Genomic DNA, 19349 nt, shown 5'->3' with positions numbered 1-19349 from the left:
CGAGACACTAAAATTCAATATCAACTTCATTTCCGTTCGGATCCCGGATTTTATTTTTTTTTTTCGATAATTATTATACTGCACAGCATCAACCACCTCAAGATCGGTTTAATCCAATTATCAGGGATTCTTTCGAACGGGGCTCGATATTCGAAGTTTCTAATTTAATTCCCCAACTTTAAAGGCTTCCATTTTGAATATACACATTTTCACCATTTGCGAGCGAACACAAGTAGAGGAGACCGAGGCTTTTTGATAGCGTGGCGCTCTTTCTCCCTATCTGCGTTTGCTGCACACACGAAAAGCCTTCGCCATCGTCCTCTAGCACAAAGGGTCCCCCCGCAAATGCGTCCGCACATAGTGATATCATATATGTATGTAAATTAATTTTGCTGAAGGATGCTGGGATGCTGGAGGAAAATGGTGAGGAGGAGCAGGGACAGCGGTGGGAATGAAAGATTGAAAATGTTTTTTAATTTAAAATACATGAAAGTATTTCTCCGAAATGAGAGCTTGTGTTGAAAACATATTTGATGAAATATTAACATGAGAAACAGAGCAGACTGTGGACGGAAAATTGGATAATTTCTCGGATGTCGGTTGTTGGGGCCGGGCGTTTGTACAGCATGATTGTTTAACCCTTATTCTATTTGGGAGGGTGTTGATTTAGTGGAGTTTGATCTGCCTCTGCTGCAGGTTTCCTCCACAACACACATGTGAAAGCGTTTCGGCAATGGTTTAATCTACCTCCATGTGCTTGATACAAAGTTACCGAGATAGGACCGAGCAAGTAAACATAAAGGAATTATGAAAATGCTCCCAGAGAATAAAGTAATTTGGTTAGGTATCCCTCCACAGGTGATTCGAGAGTAGCATGTAGAAGAAGCACTTCTAACTCATTTAAACAAGTATTGGTTTCGTTTACGATGACGACATATACGAAATTACAGTTCAAATTGTTTTCTGGATTCACTATTCCCTTTTATTTTTGATCAATAAAATTTTTATTAGATTTATTCAAATTGGGAAAGCAGTTACATTATATGCTGAATGGTCTCGTGATGCTTCGCATGGTGTGACATTGGGAATCTCTAACAAGAACATTGACATTCTGTGCTTAAATTTGGTTTTTTTGCAAAACTTTTTTCCGATATTTCACCATGTCTCAAAAAGCGCTGAGTAGCTGTTTTCCCTTGTCGTAGATATGTAACGATTTGTATAGCAAGCAAGAATTGATATTTATTCGACAAAACTTCAGATAATATTCAAATATGGAATTCTATCAAAGATGTCAATTTCTTATCTTTACTAGATTTTTTTTTTCATGGATACTCTTGAAAAACCAATATTTTACTCGTAACACATGTTTCTGGACAGAAAAAAGTTTACAGAACATGTCAATCGCGAGAATTTATGAACAAAAACGTTGCGAATCATACATTAGAAGTAATATTTGAAAAAAAACATGAAAAAGCTGTTGTTAAAAAAACCTCTTTTCCAATTAGAAGCGCTTTTATTTCGAAGATTCTAATTCTAAATATTAACCATAGACATTACTTTACTCTAAGGTTTATACGGTAGGAAACCGATTACTCGCAGTCGACTCGAGTTTAGAAGAGTTTTATTATAGTTATAGTTATATTGTCTTTAGGAAAAGGAATTCTAAATTTTGTTGTCTATTTTCATTGTCTAATCAGATAAAACAGAAAATTAAACGTTCTAATGGAAGACCTGATTTTATTATTTCTTATTTTTTCTATTCGTATTATTTCTTTTTTCTTGCAGGAGTCGGAGTTGGAATAGGAGTCGGGAAATTTTCCTCCGACATACATTGGTTGTACATCAGAACAATCTATGGTAGATGAAGTTGCGCACTTGTATAACATCCATTCATTCAACAGCGCCTATGGTTAAGAACTTGAATGGCTTTTTTTTGCAACTTCACATGGCAAAGTTCCATGTGATGCAATAGGAGGAACTTTTAAACGAATGGCAAGAAGAGCTAGTTTGACAAGGCAGCAATGAGCATCCGATGAAAAATTGAAAACAACTTTATGATTGGGCCAATGATTGTAAGCAGAATTTTAAAACTAAAATATCCTTATTTTATGTTTCTAAAGATGTATATATGTATATATCCTTATTTTATGTTTCTAGAGATGATTATAGATTAGCTGAAGAGAAATTTGAACAGATTTTTAAGAAAACGGAATCGATTCCTGGTACTCATAAATATCATTCATTTATACCTATTTCTGGTGTCTGGAGTCAGCTAAGCCGACTCAGTTCCATTTCGTATGCAGAGCAGACCAGTAGTAAACATTCGAGTGTATAGTTATAGTTGAATTGAAATAGAAAATTATATTGTGTTTCATGTGAAGAGATTTATCTAGAGAAATAAAAAGTGACTTACCTGTTTCTACTTACCTGGACTTCGCTGGAATAATTTTTAATATTGAATATATAGTTTTTAACATTAAATTCAATTTTTGTGTAACATTTTTTAACATTGGATTTGAATAGAATGGTTCATTGAATTTCCAACAATTTTGTGGAACATCATATTTTAATCAGAGAACTGGATTTTGAGTTACGATTTTTTGAAAATAAGACATGATCTCGATTACGCCCTTTTCAAAAATCAGTCGTAATTTAAATTGGTCATATGATAAAGAAAATTGTGTTTTTAGAAAGCACACAAACTTCGAAATTTGCGTCGTCATTGCTAATTCATGAAATGCATCTCTTGTTCTAGACACATATACTGTAACCACAAACTATATTTTTACCACCACCACCACCAGCAGCATAAACAACGCATAAAGTCAAAAATTCTTACGTATGGTTCAATCATATACAAGCACACTCACTTACCGACGCGGTACAACCTATCTTTTCATCGAGCCGCCCTGCCGTCCGGTCGTTAGCCTGGATGACTGATGGATCATATATGAGGTGATTATACAGGTCGGTGATTATACAGGTCGGACTCGATTATCCAGAGTATTTTATATTTTATTTTCGGAAATTTTGAATAATTTGTATAATAATTTCATATTGAATAGCCAATATGGGTATCAAATGAAAAGGCTTGACTAGTAGAACATAGTTGTTTATGAAAAATGCAAAACCAAAATGGCGACCACCACAAGATGGTGCCATATATATAAAGGGTGTGTCACATCAAATTGCATCACGGAAAAAACGCTGTAGAAATTTAATTTTTAGGAATTTTATCTTCAGCTATCGCTTTAAAATCAGATGAGAGTGTATAGATCACGTTGGCCATATTTCATTGTCAATTTTTCGTAAATTTGGAAAAATGTCGTTGAACGAAAAAGAGCGTCGTGAATTAATCCTGTGCACTCATTTCGAGAATCCGGAGTTGTCACATCGGGACATCGGTAAGATGCTGGGAATCGTCCAATCCACGGTCAGCAGAGTACTAAAACGATACTTCGAGAACCTAACCATCGACCGGAAGGTGAAGAACGGCAAAAATGGATGCTCCGTCAGTGAAAAAGATCACAAACGCGTAGTTAAGCAGTTTAGACGTGATCCGAGAAGTTCGGTCCGGGATGTCGCCAATAAGCTGAATTTGTCAAGTTCATTCGTCCAGCGGACCAAGCAGCGGGAGGGCCTGCGTACATACAAGGTTCAGAAGGCTTCTAACCGCGACGAAAGGCAAAACATGGTGGGGAAGACGCGAGCCCGGAAGCTGTACACCGAAATGCTGACGAAGCCGCATTGCCTGGTAATGGATGACGAAACCTACGTCAAAGCGGACTTTCGTCAGCTGCCGGGCCTGTTGTTCTTCTCCGCAGAGGACAAATTCAGCGTTCCGGAGGAGATTCGCAAGCAGAAACTATCCAAGTTTGCCAAAAAGTACATGGTGTGGCAAGCGATCTGCTCTTGCGGAAAGCGGAGCGCCCCCTTCGTGATGACCGGCACGGTAAACGGGCAGGTTTACCTTAAGGAGTGCCTACAGAAGCGCTTACTACCACTATTGAAGCAGCACGAGGGCCCGACCATCTTCTGGCCGGATCTCGCTTCGTGCCACTATTCAAAGGACGTGTTGGAGTGGTACGAAGCCAGCGGGGTCACCTTCGTGCCAAAGGAAATGAACCCGCCCAACGCGCCGGAGCTTCGCCCAATAGAGAAATATTGGGCGATTATGAAGCAGGCCCTCCGGAAGAACCCAAAAGTTGTCAAATCGGAGGCGGACTTCAAGAGAAAATGGATTTCTGTTCAAAACAAACTACAACCTGACGTTGTACAGAACCTTATGGACGGGGTAAAGAGGAAGGTACGAGCATACGGGCTTGGGCTCGAAGTATGAAAAATGGAAAATGCCAAAAGTTGTTTAATAGTTTTTATTTTACTGTCTAAAATTTTCAAAAGGATCGGTCTACTGGGCGAATTTCTACAGCGTTTTTTCCGTGATGCAATTTGATGTGACACACCCTTTATTATCGATATTGAGGGGATTGCAAAAAATACATAGTCGACCATTTAATGGTGGCGAGCTTTTTGAATTTATGGTGTTGTATTATGTTTTGTGTTTACCAAGCCATATCATACAGTCATTTTTTAGCGGTGGCCAAATTGAATTTTTCAAGATCATGGAATACGCAGTTTTATAATGACAGTAGACATAAAGGTGTCTTCCAAATTTCATATCAATCAACCAACAGGAACGGGGTCAATTTTATAAACATTCAAACATACATACTATCAGGTCAGGCTGATTGAAACTATTTACGAAGTAATTATTGATGAGGTTTTAAAAACAATTTGTAGTGGCGGCCATTTTGGATTTACATTTTTCACAAATAACTGTGTTCTACTAGTCAATCCCTTTCATTTGATATACATTGTTTCCGCGGTGGGATTTGAACGGTTTGCGCACTTGAAAAGTCGGATAGGAACTATGATAGAAGTAAAACTATTTTCACCACTGTTTTAACCACTGAGAAAATATGCAATCTGCCATTTTGTAGCGGCGGTCATCTTGGATTTAAATTTTTCATAAATAACTGTGTTGTACTGGTCAAGCCCTTTCATTCGATACCAATATTGATGTGGTTTTGGGAAAACCCATATTAATGGGATTTAGAGAAAATATGTACATAATCCGCTATTTTGAACCGGCCGCTATCTTGGATTTTCAAGATAATGGAATACGCAGTTTTATAATGACACCAGAGATAAAGATGTGTTCCAAATTTCAGATAAAACGGTCAACAGGAAGGGGGTTAAATTTCTATTAATGTGGTACAGCGCTACAGGCAAAGCTACAAAGTTTACCGAGAGAAAATTGGATTTTCGATTATCCGATTATCCGGAGTTGAAAAAAAAATGAATACTCCAGATAATCGAGTCCGACCTGTAATTTGTTCCATCAGCACCATTATTCCACATTTATGAACCACCTCAATCTACTTCGGCAACGCATTAAAACAACATCGATATGCACAATTACATATTAGAATTATGTCAAAACTCTTACCTTCGTAGAAAGTCTGTGTTAGCTCGCTGTATCACTGATCAATATGTTGATAATTACCTGCTCCAGCATCTTTCCGAGCATATGACGAATTTCATGCCAAATCGACTGGCCGTTGGCAGCACCATCTCAGATAGCAGTGAAACGTTGTGGGTTGAAAAACATGAGTCATTTAAGCAACTTTGCATACTTGAAATATTCAAAAAAAGAATTTGACTACTTTTTAGAAAAAGTCAATTTTTTTCTTATTTTTTTTACAAAAAAATTATAACTTGAAAGCTATGATACCTGTCACATCCTTGACAAGGGATGAAATATAAAGGGTGTGTCACATAAAATTGCATCACGGAAAAAACGCTGTAGAAATTCGCCCAGTAGACCGATCCTTTGAAAATTTTAGACAGTAAAATAAAAACAATTAAACAACTTTTGGCATTTTCTTTTTATTCATACTTCGAGCCCAAGCCCGTATGCTCGCACCTTCCTCTTTACCCCGTCCATAAGGTTCTGTACAACGTCAGGTTGTAGTTTATTTTGAACAGAAATCCATTTTCTCTTGAAGTCCGCCTCCGATTTGACAACTTTTGGGTTCTTCCGGAGGGCCTGCTTCATAATCGACCAATATTTCTCTATTGGGCGAAGCTCCAGCGCGTTGGGCGGGTTCATTTCCTTTGGCACGAAGGTGACCCCGTTGGCTTCGTACCACTCCAACACGTCCTTTGAATAGTGGCACGAAGCGAGATCCGGCCAGAAGATGGTCGGGCCCTCGTGCTGCTTCAATAGTAGTAGTAAGCGCTTCTGTAGGCACTCCTTAAGGTAAAGCTGCCCGTTTACCGTGCCGGTCATCACGAAGGGGGCGCTCCGCTTTCCGCAAGAGCAGATCGCTTTCCACACCATGTACTTTTTGGCAAACTTGGATAGTTTCTGCTTGCGAATCTCCTCCGGAACGCTGAATTTGTCCTCTGCGGAGAAGAACAACAGGCCCGGCAGCTGACGAAAGTCCGCTTTGACGTAGGTTTCGTCGTCCATTACCAGGCAATGCGGCTTCGTCAGCATTTCGGTGTACAGCTTCCGGGCTCGCGTCTTCCCCACCATGTTTTGCCTTTCGTCGCGGTTAGAAGCCTTCTGAACCTTGTATGTACGCAGGCCCTCCCGCTGCTTGGTCCGCTGGACGAATGAACTTGACAAATTCAGCTTATTGGCGACATCCCGGACCGAACTTCTCGGATCACGTCTAAACTGCTTAACTACGCGCTTGTGATCTTTTTCACTGACGGAGCATCCATTTTTGCCGTTCTTCACCTTCCGGTCGATGGTTAGGTTCTCGAAGTATCGTTTTAGTACTCTGCTGACCGTGGATTGGACGATTCCCAGCATCTTACCGATGTCCCGATGTGACAACTCCGGATTCTCGAAATGAGTGCGCAGGATTATTTCACGACACTCTTTTTCGTTCGACGACATTTTTCCAAATTTACGAAAAATTGACAGTGAAATATGGCCAACGTGATCTATACACTCTTATCTGATTATAAGCGAAAGCTGAAGATATAATTCCTAAAAATTAAATTTCTACAGCGTTTTTTCCGTGATGCAATTTGATGTGACACACCCTTTAGAAAATTGTTTAAATTTTCACAAAAAATACCAAGATTTTTTTGGAAAAAAATTTCGCTGAAAAAAAAGTTATTTAAAAATAAAAATTCATTTTTCAAAAACGTATTTTTTTTAAATTCCCAAAAATAGTTATATGAATAACTCTTACAATTTCCTACAAGTCTTCCAAACATCGAAAGATGGGCACTTTTACAGGGAAAAAGTTATTCTAACAACAACTTTTTTATGTTTTCTTTTAAAAAAAACTCAACTAATCCTTATTTTGTTTGAAGTCAAGATAGCGATGTAGTGTATTCGACATAGTTTTAGATCTTATTAAAGTATGATACTAATACCAAAACAAATAACAGATAGAGAAAATTTAGCAGAGCATGCAAATTGCAATAATTTATACACAACAATGTTACGAATTAAACATTAATAGTATTTTTTCGAAGAAAAAATGAAAAGTTGTTGTTCGAAAAACTTTTTCCATGTAAATGTGCCCATCTTCCGGTGTATGTGTGACTTGTTGGAAATTCTAAGGGCTATTTGTATCTATTTTTTTCAGAATTTCAAAAACATGTTTTCGAGAAAAATGTATTTTAATTTTCTAAATATTTTTTTTTCAATGAAATTTTTTTCCAAAAGATTTGATATTTTTTAATGAAAACCTAAATAATTTCCTACATTCCTACATTCCATCTCAAGTTTTGTCGAAAACACTATATCGCTATCTTGACTATAAACAAAATTAGGATTAGTTGTATTTTTTTTGAAGAAAGCATAAAAAAGTTGTTGTTAGAATAACATTTTCCCTGTAAAAGTGTCCATCTTCCGAAAAAAATGTAGAAATGTTGAAAATTGTAAGAGCTATTCATATATATATTTTTGGGAATTTTAAAATCTTTGGTATTTTTAAAAAAAAAATTAAACAATTTCCTACAGTTTATCTCTCTTGACAAGAATTTTGTAGGTATCATAGTTTTTAAGTCATAATTTTTTGTAAAAAATTAAGAAAAAAAGGAAAATTCTTTCTAATTCTTTTTCGAATATTTCAAGTATACAAAATTGCTCAAATGACCCATGTTCTTACACCCACAACGTTTCACTACTATCTGAGATGGTACTGCCAACTCCTAAGACGAGTTGGCATGAAATTCGTCATATCCAAAAGGCAAGTGGGCCTATACGAATGTAGATCGCATGGTGGTTTCCCAGGCTTCGGGAATGGTGCTATTCTCTGCTTTTTCCATATATCAGGAAAGGTATCATCATCCAGACACTTCTACAGTTACTCTGAACAAATTTGGGTTCGCTTGCACCGTAGATTTGATACCCACATTGGAAATTATTCCGTCTCAGCCCGGTACTTTGTTTTTTTTTCAGTTTCTTTGCAGCTCTATCAGCTCTTCCGTTGACAATACATGGACAAATGATTACTGGAGCAGGCAACAGTAGTCCTAAGTCCACCTTGTGGTTATGCCATGAATATAATCCACCCATAGTCTTATTTTCTTCTGCAGTTTACATTCCCTTTTTTGCCTTCAATGAGGAAGAATCTTCCATCGGGGTCAAAACCGCACCCGCAAAACCGCGTTGCAGTAAAATTAGTTGCTATGTTGTTGCGGTTCTGGAAATTGGTTCATCACTAGTAATCTAATCACCTGGCAAAACGTCTACCTTTTCTAATTTGTGTTGAATTTTTCGCTATCTAAGCTCGGAATATGTAGTTACCTAAAGGCCTCCGCAGACTGCCGACTTCTTATCGACCAATAGTTTAGTCGGGTTGGGCTGCTAATGCGCACAACGAGCCAACTAAGCGGTCGGGCTGCCTTAATTTGAAGGCAATTGGGAAGCCCATCAATTTTTGTTATCGGTCGATACTGAACCGGTGTAATATGCGTATGCCTTTCCGTACTGATTAAGAAGCCAACCAAACCGATGAAAAGTCTGCAGTCTGCTGGGAAATGGTCCTATTCTTATTTATGCAAGCATAGGGACCATAAATAAAGTTGTCACGGTCCTTCATTATAGTTTACCAGTCGACCTTCAAGAATAATAAATATAAACAAATAAACATTGAGGATCTTGAGTATCTTGAGTATGTCGTTCTCCTCAAAATGAAAAAGGTGATCAGACCTCAATTGTAAATGTAAATAAATTACCATGTAAAGATAGAGGAATCGAGTTCGTTGACATTTCAACACTATGTGTTGTATAGGTACGACATCTATGGAAGTCATTCGCGAATCGCACCTATCAAAATGCATTGAAACAGGCTGTCCAGACTAATATTATGCGTAACAGAACTAAAGGCAAGGAATCTGGCATCAAGACTTTAACACTAGATTGCCCAAAAGAAGTCATTTTGACTGCTTTTAAACTTCAATAAGATCAACTATGTATTCACAAGTGTTTTAGAATGTTGTGGCTTTTTGTACAACACTTAAATGCGTTTATTGATAATAGCAGTTACCTCCCCCTCTTTCATTTCTGGTACATCTGGCATGTGTTATACCTATATTACCCAGAGGCAGTCATTTTGACTGCTTGGGTATTTAAAATAATCTAATGACTCTTATAATTGAATTGAGTAAATTTCTTATATGACCAGTTCTGCCTTGTATCATTTTTCAATTACCGTCACATGATAACATACAAGTACATGGTAAATTGTGGATTTGGGTGTATATTTGATATCTGAAAATGAAGCGGGTTATATTCAAAGTGAAACATCTGATGCAATGATGAACATGGAAGTGTCTTCAATAATGGTGTAGGATTCTAATTAGTTCAGACTCGACGAAGGTGATATTCCTGGAAGGCTACGATCTACTTTCAAGGGTTCGAAAGGGTCGCCAGGCTGCGCAAAAAAAGAACATTATGCTAGATAATCTTATCAGAGCATTCTTGTTGATAATATATAAAAATATTATCAAACATATTAAAAAATGTGACAGAAGATGAAGAAGAAGGCTGTCGAGTTTTGAAGAACAATTGGACAACAGTAATACTGGAATTACGTGCATATATTGGGGTTTTATATGCTCGTGGAACTGACAAGGCAAAATAAAAAATAAAACTGGTTTATTTATACTCACAAAAGTAGTTCCATAGAAAAATTATGGACATAGAACCTACACCTGCAAACAAAGAAAATTTCCTTGTTTTCGGAATTATGGACATGTTTATTGAAAAAAGTCAGCCTTGTTATCAACCAAAATATACAGTAGATGAACAATTATTCCCGTCAAAAGCCATTTGCAGGTTTACAAAGTATATGCCTGTAGTATCGATGGAGGTGGTCAAGGTGAAGAAATACACGTGAATACTTGTTGCTGGTCAGAATAGGAATGTCGTTTATTATCGATTTACATTGGGTTACAGTGAGAGGGTTTCAAGGTATCTTTATAAAACAGGTGATGCTACTAAAGAACAAAGTAAACATATTGAAAGGTAATTTATGCGGTTACGATACTACATTCACTTCCCCTTTTTGAAAGTTTCTGTTCAAGTTTTTTTTCTCATTTCAAACAACCAGATATTCATTGACAGTTTGTACGTAATCTCGCATGTAGGCTGGCTTCTGGGTGGTACGCCTAGATCTTGATTCGCTGGACACATCAGTCTCATCCAGGCGTGTTGATCGTCTACTGTTTCCACTTGCTGCGTCGCTTTTGAGGGTATTCGATGGTGATGGTCCTTCTTCTGTGTTGAAGTCCGGTGTAGAATCTGTTGCAGTGCTGGGAATTCGATGCAAATGGGATACATGTCTCCTATATTTGACGCCAGTGTTCTCCGAAGATACTATGACGTCTCCACCTTTCCTTTTCAATACTTTGAATACTTGAGGGTCGAAATTAGGCGCCAGCTTATTTGGTCGTACCATCGTCTTTACGAGAACCTTATCTCCTTCAGAAATCGGGCTTGGTTTAGTGTTTCGCCGTTCGTCAGCATACAATTTGCCTTTTTCTTTCATTAACTTATCTCGATCAGCCGTTTCCTCATCAACGTTTTTTGGTTGGTATATCGTTGGAAGTCGATCGCGAATGTTGTAACCAAACAACATCTCCGAAGGGGTCTTCTTCGTGGTCGAGTGCGGAGAAGAACGATACATTAACAGGTATTTTGTTCATCGATCCAGTTGCCGTTCGTCGCAAATGGACAACCTTTTCAAGATAGATCGGTTCTGCCGCTCTACTTCACCGTTCTGCTGCTGCCAGTACGATGTTGTGGTGATTAGCTCGATACCATGCCCATCACAATATTTCTGGAATTCCCCACTAGAAAACTGACGACCATTGTCTGAAGTTATCGAAAATGGGAAGCCAAATCGCGCGAAAATCGGGTCAAGCCGCTTGATTGTCTCGCTGGAATCCGCTGTCTTAGTAAAAATTTCAATCTCTATATAGCGGCTGAAATAGTCAACAATAATTAACAGATGATGGCCCGAGGGAAGTGGTTCAAGGAAGTCGATGGCTATGTGCTGCCATGGTCCTGATGGTAGTTCTCTGCGCTTAATCGGCTCAGGTGCAGGAGGTGCAGCTACCAGCATGCATCCTCGGCAGTTTTTGACATATCGTTCGACTTGTGTGTCAAGCTTCGGCCACCATACCTTGGCGCGTAACCGCTGTTTCATTATTGTTATACCAGGATGACCCTCATGGGCCAGGTCCAATACCCGTAGTCTCAAGGCCTCTGGTATGACTATACGCGTTCCTCGTAGTAAGATGTTACCGGCAAAGCATAATTCCGTAGCGAAAATCTTATATGGGTTAGCATCTTCCGACCAAACATTTTGTTCCAATCCATCTTTTACAGATTGAATCGATTTGTCCGATTCCGAGGCTTGCTCAATTTCTGTGATCTTTAGAGCTACCGGCATTGCATTTGAGGCAACCCAATGTACATAGGATTCAGCGCATTCGTCGAATGTTTTACCCGAAACGTTATCCTTGATAGCCAATCGTGACAGTGGGTCAGCAATATTTGTTTTGCCGGGTCGATAGATCACTTTTGCTTTGTACGCCTGTAGACGAACCACCCACCTCTGAATCCTTGCGCAAGGTTTAGATTTTGGGCTGAAGATAGCCTCTAAAGGCTTATGATCCGTTATTAGTTCGAACGACCGACCATACAAATAAAAATGGAAGTGTTCGACCGCCCACACAAGAGCTAACGCTTCCTTCTCAATCTGCGCATATCGTTTCTCTACATCTGATAAGCTCTTACTAGCGTAAGCTATGATCCTAGCACCTTGTCTATTAATCTGTATTAGAACAGCCCTCAAGCCAACCGGGCTGGCATCGGCTACCAGTTGGGTTCTATCATCAACATCGAAATATCCCAACGTAGTCGGACAAATCATATAATCCTTCAATTTCACAAATGCCTCTTGTTGTGCACAGCCCCAAACAAAAGGTTGTTTCTGTTTCGTCAACTGCCGGAGCGGAAAAGTCAATGTCGCCAAATCCGGAATAAATTTTCCAAGGTAATTCACGAGGCCTAAGAAGCTTCTAACCTCTTCCCCTGTTTTTGGCTCCCGAAAATTGCGGATTCCTTCTAATTTGTCTGTATCTGGTTTAATTCCATCAACGGACAACACATGACACAAAAACTTTATTTCCGGTACATCATAAACACATTTACCTTCATTTAGGGCGACATTCCGTTCCTGCAGCCTCTGACGAACCTTTTCCAATCGCAAATCGTGTTCCGCTTGATTAGCGCCGAATACCATAACGTCATCGATAAAAACTACGCAGCCGTCGCATCCGCTCAGAATCTGTTCCATGGTTTTTTGGAACAGTTCAGGAGCGCAGTTGATACCAAACATAAGCCGGGTATAGCGGAACAAACCTCTGTTTGTGATGAATGTCGTGATCTCACGGGAGCTTCGGGATATCTCTATCTACAATAAAACACAATCCATCAGTTCTAACAGAATTATGAAATTCATTTATTCAGGCTTATAGACCCAAAATTCCATATTTTAGTCTTTTGGAGCATATTGATTCAAACTTGAAATGAATACATAAACTCAAAGCAATTCAACTATTGTGCCATTAGTTCACACATCTCATTGACCAAATCAAGGAATAATAATACAGTGTAGACATAAACGATCATCAACCTACCTGGTGGAAAGCACTTTCGACATCCAAACGAGAAAATACTTTAGCTTTCGCCAGGTGGGGCAGGAAATCTTCGATTGTCGGTAGAGGGTGATTTTCCCTCTCAACCGCCTCATTCGCCCGACGCATATCGACGCAAATGCGTACATCGCTGCCATCGCCCTTGGGTACTACGACCACAGGGGATACCCATTTCGCTGGTTCATTCACTTGCTCAATAATACCCTTATGTAGCAGCTCATCAATTTTCTTGTCGACCAATTTCTCCAGTGCCACTGGTATACGGTGGTACGGTTGAACAACCGGTGTTACATCAGTTCTGATCGGAATGTCTACAATAACGTCCTTGATGGTTCCCAGCTTACTGCATCTGTTGGCTTCAACTTCGTTGACAGGGGCACTGATCCTTAGAACTCCCATTGATGTTGCAGTATCGCGTCCGATCAATATTTTGCCGTTGCCTTTCACCACATAGAACTCGGCCATGGTATTCACGCTTCCCACTTTGAGAATCGCATTGAAAGCGCCAATCAAAGGAAGTGATTGCCCTCCATATGCTTTAAACTCCATGAGTGATTCACGTCGCTGGTTTGATACAACCACTTTATTGATTTTGAGTTGCTCCCAATTCGACTGGCTCAGCATGTTATATTTCGAGCCCGAGTCGATCACAGCAAACACAGGTACTCCGCCAATTTCACACCGCATCTCACCGTTGCCGTCACAAGATGTCACATTAAAAACGTATTCCGCGATGCCGTCAACCAAATCCTCAGCGATGTGTTTCACCGTATGTGAGTCTTCGTCCTTACTGGTCCTTGGATTTGCCGTGAGAATCCTTCCTGTGCGTTCGCTCTTGGGATAACTTTTCGGTTTAATCGGCTGTCTTGTACGACACTTCTTCGCAAAATGATTTTTGACGAGACACTTGTTACAGGTTTTTCCTCTTGCCGGACATGAGTCGTCTTTAGCTAGGTGTCCTACGAATCCACAACGATGACACTCGAATTGACTTGGATCAGCAAACCGCATCCTCTTGCCGAGGGAAGGTGTTAGATCGACCTTGTTGACATCATTAACTGGAGTTTTCATTCCATCTCCATTAGCGAAGGATTTCTCTTGCTGGGCGACGGTTTCGAAAATTTTAGCCGTATCTAGCACCTCTTCCAGACTTACATCACCTCGCTTCAGTAACTCGCGACGGAGAGCAGCTAATTGACAGTTCTGAATGATTTGGTCCTTGATATTTTCATCCAATCTGTCACCAAAACCGCAGCGTTCCGCTTGGACCCTGAGCCTGATAGTGAAAGCGTCGATGCTCTCACCCACTTTTTGTTGCATCTGTCGAAGCAGATGACGCTCATATGTTGAATTTTCCTTGGGCAAGAAAAACTCATTCAACTTGACTTTTGCCTCCTCGTAGCTGGTCATGTTTGGAATATAACGCTCCGTGTTGAACAATGGACCACGCATTTCCTTTTCTGGTAGCTCCGGTAAGGTGTCGAACAACAATTGAACACTGGGTCTCGCATAGTGCAGCAGTAAGTCCTTCTTCCAATCTTCGTCGTCTATACGGCTGGCTCGCATCATCGCTTCGAACGATCGTAGCCACTTTCGCCACTCGATACCGACATCATCGGTGAACGATCCATAATCGAACGCTTGCAGCTGCAGGCCCAAAGTGCGAATCATATCTGCAAGTAATCGAAATAAAACCACCATAATATCGAAATAAAACCACCATAACTATTAAATTTCTTTTCAGTTTTTTTTCCATTTTTTTTTTGCCGAAATTAAAATTTTCCACTAATTTCAAGAAACTAATCACCTTGAGCCACAATTCTTCAAATGTTTCAATTTTTCTTACAATCGTACAATCAAACTCGTTTCAGTAAAATCAAAACTAAACAAAACAACATGCTGCATTGCACTCTACTATCTGTCAATTTTCGTCACTCGCTGTCACATAACGGTACTTATTATGGCTGGCATTATAGCATCCACAGTTTAGCGGTCACACTTCTCCCAGTACAAAATATATGAGTAAATATTGCTGCTGTCGTTTTTTTTTCCGCCAACTATTCGGTCTATGACACACACACACGTACCGTTGTGTTTTTTTTTTCTTTTTCATGTCGGAGTAAAAATTACCAAATTTCAAATTTCCGCATTGAAGCGATGTTTCGAAACCTTTTTTCCTGCGCTGCCGCAGAATGGCATCACACTTTTATTCCCCGCATCAAAGCGACTGATCCATTACAAAATTCTTGACGTCTTTTTTTTCACCGCATCAAAGCGACTGATCGATTACAAAATTCTTCGCTTTCCTACTATTTCGTTGAATTAAACCAGACCTACACCAGAAATTCCACATTCAAGCGACTGGTTTTTTCCGCATACAGATTAATTCAGAGATCAATCCGTTGCTTTACTTCTAATATTAATTTTCTGTTTCATTCCTTTAAAAAAAAAATACTCACCCAATGGATTAGCCATTTTTCTCGTCGCCAAAATGTAGTATCGATGGAGGTGGTCAAGGTGAAGAAATACACGTGAATACTTGTTGCTGGTCAGAATAGGAATGTCGTTTATTATCGATTTACGTTGGGTTACAGTGAGAGGGTTTCAAGGTATCTTTATAAAACAGGTGATGCTACTAAAGAACAAAGTAAACATATTGAAAGGTAATTTATGCGGTTACGATACTACAATGCCTAATTAACGGAAAGAGTTCCTGTGCTAATTAGCAGAAACGCTTCCCGCCGAATACAGAGCTGCAAGACAGAATAATTGCAACCCATTCTAGTAAACGCAAAATTTGTGAAATCCAACTTTGCTACAACAATAAAACTAATAATATATTTGAAAGATGTCAAAAGTATGTTTGCGAAATATGTACACATAACAAAATTTACATTTTACTTTGTAAAAAATGTACAAAGAATAATGTTTAATTTCATTCCCAAGTGATTTTTGTTACTTATCTTTACTTAGAATTTATCTTATAACTGTAAATAATATAAAACAATATAGAAAATTTCTCTACACATTAGTTATTCTTTTGCAATGCAGCCATTTTGACTGCTTTTGGACAATCTAGGTATATACAAAATTTCAGTCTTTCTAGTGTTGAAGACATATCCGTATCCCAGTGTGGCAGTGTGACCCTAATAAATATCCGATATCCCTAATAAATTGAAATTCCCAGAAAGTCAAGTTGTTTCCCTGCTTGAATATATGTGCTCGAACGATCTGCTGAATTTATGCTGTTCATCTCAGCCCTCGTGAAGCTTGTGGTCCCGAAATAAGATTCCATTGTCTTGTTAGCTGTGTTATTAATAATGTCGTATGGCTTTCTATGGCACCTACTCGACCCGCGGATGGAACGGAATCGTTTATAGTGCTACACGAAGCTTCCTATCAGGTTAGAGAATGGCGATAATATGAAACAATGTTGAAAAATACTATACATGAATGACAGCTGTATCTCAGACAGCTACAGACATTCGATGTGAAATGATTCGAAGAAAAATATTAATATAAAATTTTATTCTCGCTTGAGAAATTCCACAATTAGTGACCCTCCGCTATATAATGGAATTCCTCATAATCCCCCATTTCAACCCTCGTCAAAGGGGCTCATTTCATGTTTCCACTTAATCGACATAAAAATAGCATTCCCTGCCGCATCAGAAATCTCATGTTGATCCGTTAATTTTCCACAATAAGAGTTAGAGATTTATCGCTATTGAATGAAACGGCCACGGCATCAAAAGTGGCAAGTAATCTTATTCCGAAATTACACAACTTCTGGTGCCACTCAAGCCGGGGAGCCGGGAAAACTTGCGAACAGAAAGGTTTCGCTAATTAAAGCATATTTATGATATAAGACGCTCATTAAGAAGATTGAAAGGCTGAGTCTGTGCTTTTTAGAAGACATTCATCCAAACTAATGACTAACATAAAAGATTTATAACGAGGATAGACAGCTCCGCTCCGTATGCTTTCCACCATCTCAACCACGAACGTCATCTCGAAGTTCGGTTCTGCTGCCTCTCCTCGAAATCCATTTTGGGACCGGTAGCGATGCGTGCCGTAAACCATTACGGGCTAATTGAACCTTCCGATTCGCTATGCCGCCGCACGCCCACCGTTGGGAAATCCTACAAGTTCTCCAAAACCGACAAGAGTGCTTTTGCTGGCTTAGGAGAATTATTTGCAATGTAAGATATTACTACCACATCCTCCCTGCCATCCTCGCTTGAAGAATCCGACAAAAGATAAATATTTGGCCGACATGTTCGCTCCTTCCTGGTCCCTGCCGACAGGATTTGGAAGCACAATGTAAAGTAAGTACATGTGCAGTGGTTCTGGGAGTATGCCTCGTGCGGGAGTACACGACCAACAGTGACAGGACCTCTATGTTCGCTCTACAGCATCGAACTAGGAAAAAAGTTTATAACCGAGCAGCTTATGTCAATTATTCGTAACGCTTCTAGAAAATATATTCCATCTTTCCCACTATATCCGCTTTGAACAAGTTCTTCGATATCATTCAGGCGCAGAGGGCAAATCAAGGCAAATATTGTGCAAAGAATAATGAGAGAGGTAGTATCGGAAATGGTATTTGATTTATCTCATGGAAATTGATCAGCCATTTTGATTTACGTGCTTGCTTTGTAAAACGTGAATTATCGTCTACATATTGAACGCTCGAACAGAACACAACATTAATTTTGAATTGAAATGTGAAGTATTTTCTCACTCATTGTTTATCGAATACCGAGAAACATATTGAAACATATAAAATATAAAAAAGGGCAATTTGTGGGAACCGCGTAATTCCGCAGTATCGCAAACCGCAGCGAAATAACGACCGCCGAAAATAAACGCATGAACGAGCATTTTTCTTCGAAAAATAATTCATTCTCGTTGGCATAATTATCAGCAGACAAACATTCATACATACACACAACACACAAGCACGACTACGGGAACATTGCATTGCGCCAGTCGACAGTCGAGGCGCTTTTCCGTCCGCCCGGTTCGCTCAAAGGCATTTAATGCAATTAAAAACAGTTTTGAAAAGCTCTCATAAATTTGCAGATAAACATATTTTAATCCCCAACCTAGGAGAGGAGCACAGTCCTCGCACATTTTATCCCGAATGCTCATTCATTCGCTCGTTCGCTCGTCCGTTTAATCCGGTGCTTATTTTCGCGAAAATAAAACTGCTTTCATGTTTCAACACGCGAACTAGGCCCTTCTTTCCGATGGGAGCAAAAAAAAAAACAACGACAACAGGAATAAAATGTGTACAAGAGTGGCAGCTTATCTGCTATTCATGGAAGGATTCTACTCGGGAAGAGCGAGGATGCATATCCTTTCGGTGGATGCAGCGTGGGATGTCTTGAAGTGGTACCGGTGTGATGGGAGTAGGAAGGAAGGTAAGAGCTAATTAAAGATGTTTTATGACAGCTCCAGCTGACGGGAGCATTCCCATTTTTGATAAATCGCGAAGGTAAATAACACATGAAGATTTTTTTTGACGTAGGATTACGTCTTTCGGGAACATATTGGGGTATGAATTGAAAATCGAAAATCGAGCACATCGTGCAAATTTTCCAATTTCAAACGCTCGTTGCTCAGTCATTGCATGATGGATTGATGAAATTTTTGCGTCAATCGATTTTGGCACTCCATAACATTTTTTTTGTATAGAAGGAAATAATATATGTCACGAAACTAACTATCGACCAATTGAAAAATCTCAACCCCTATCGTAACGGAAATACCCTCTTTTGATTTTTCGAGATTGACGACACATGCGGCGGTTCCCTAACAGAGTCATCAAAACCAAGCAGCCTGGAGGAAATCGGCATCGCAAATACATGAAAGTAGGGGGAGCATTTGTTCCTACCGAAATGTGTTCCCTAACAGAGACGAATATATGCAAGTCGGGGGCATTTTTATATTGCAAGTAAGGTGAGTGATACGATTAATTCTAGCAAATAAAATTTAATTTTGGAATTTTAATGTTGATTGCTTCGTGAAATTTCATATGGTCGATCGTGTATTGGGAAAAATTTAACACAAGTGTAAAATTGTAT

At 39.3% G+C, this 19349-nt stretch overlaps 1 protein-coding gene across 1 annotated transcript; it reads right to left on the bottom strand.

Moving 5' to 3' along the window:
* Positions 1–11237: 11237 nt before the first annotated feature.
* On the bottom strand, positions 11238–14931 carry LOC129780253 (uncharacterized protein K02A2.6-like). The gene is made up of 2 exons (XM_055788313.1): positions 13243–14931; positions 11238–13016 (listed from the first exon to the last, which is right to left on the bottom strand). The coding sequence occupies exons 1-2, from the start codon at positions 14929–14931 to the stop codon at positions 11238–11240; spliced, it is 3468 nt and encodes a 1155-aa protein (XP_055644288.1).
* Positions 14932–19349: the final 4418 nt, after the last annotated feature.

The sequence above is a fragment of the Toxorhynchites rutilus genome, chromosome 3 (assembly GCF_029784135.1).
Source record: "Toxorhynchites rutilus septentrionalis strain SRP chromosome 3, ASM2978413v1, whole genome shotgun sequence".
NCBI lineage: Eukaryota > Metazoa > Arthropoda > Insecta > Diptera > Culicidae > Toxorhynchites > Toxorhynchites rutilus.
The sequence above is the reverse complement of the archived record's forward strand: the minus strand, read 5'-3'. Positions and strand labels throughout refer to the sequence as shown.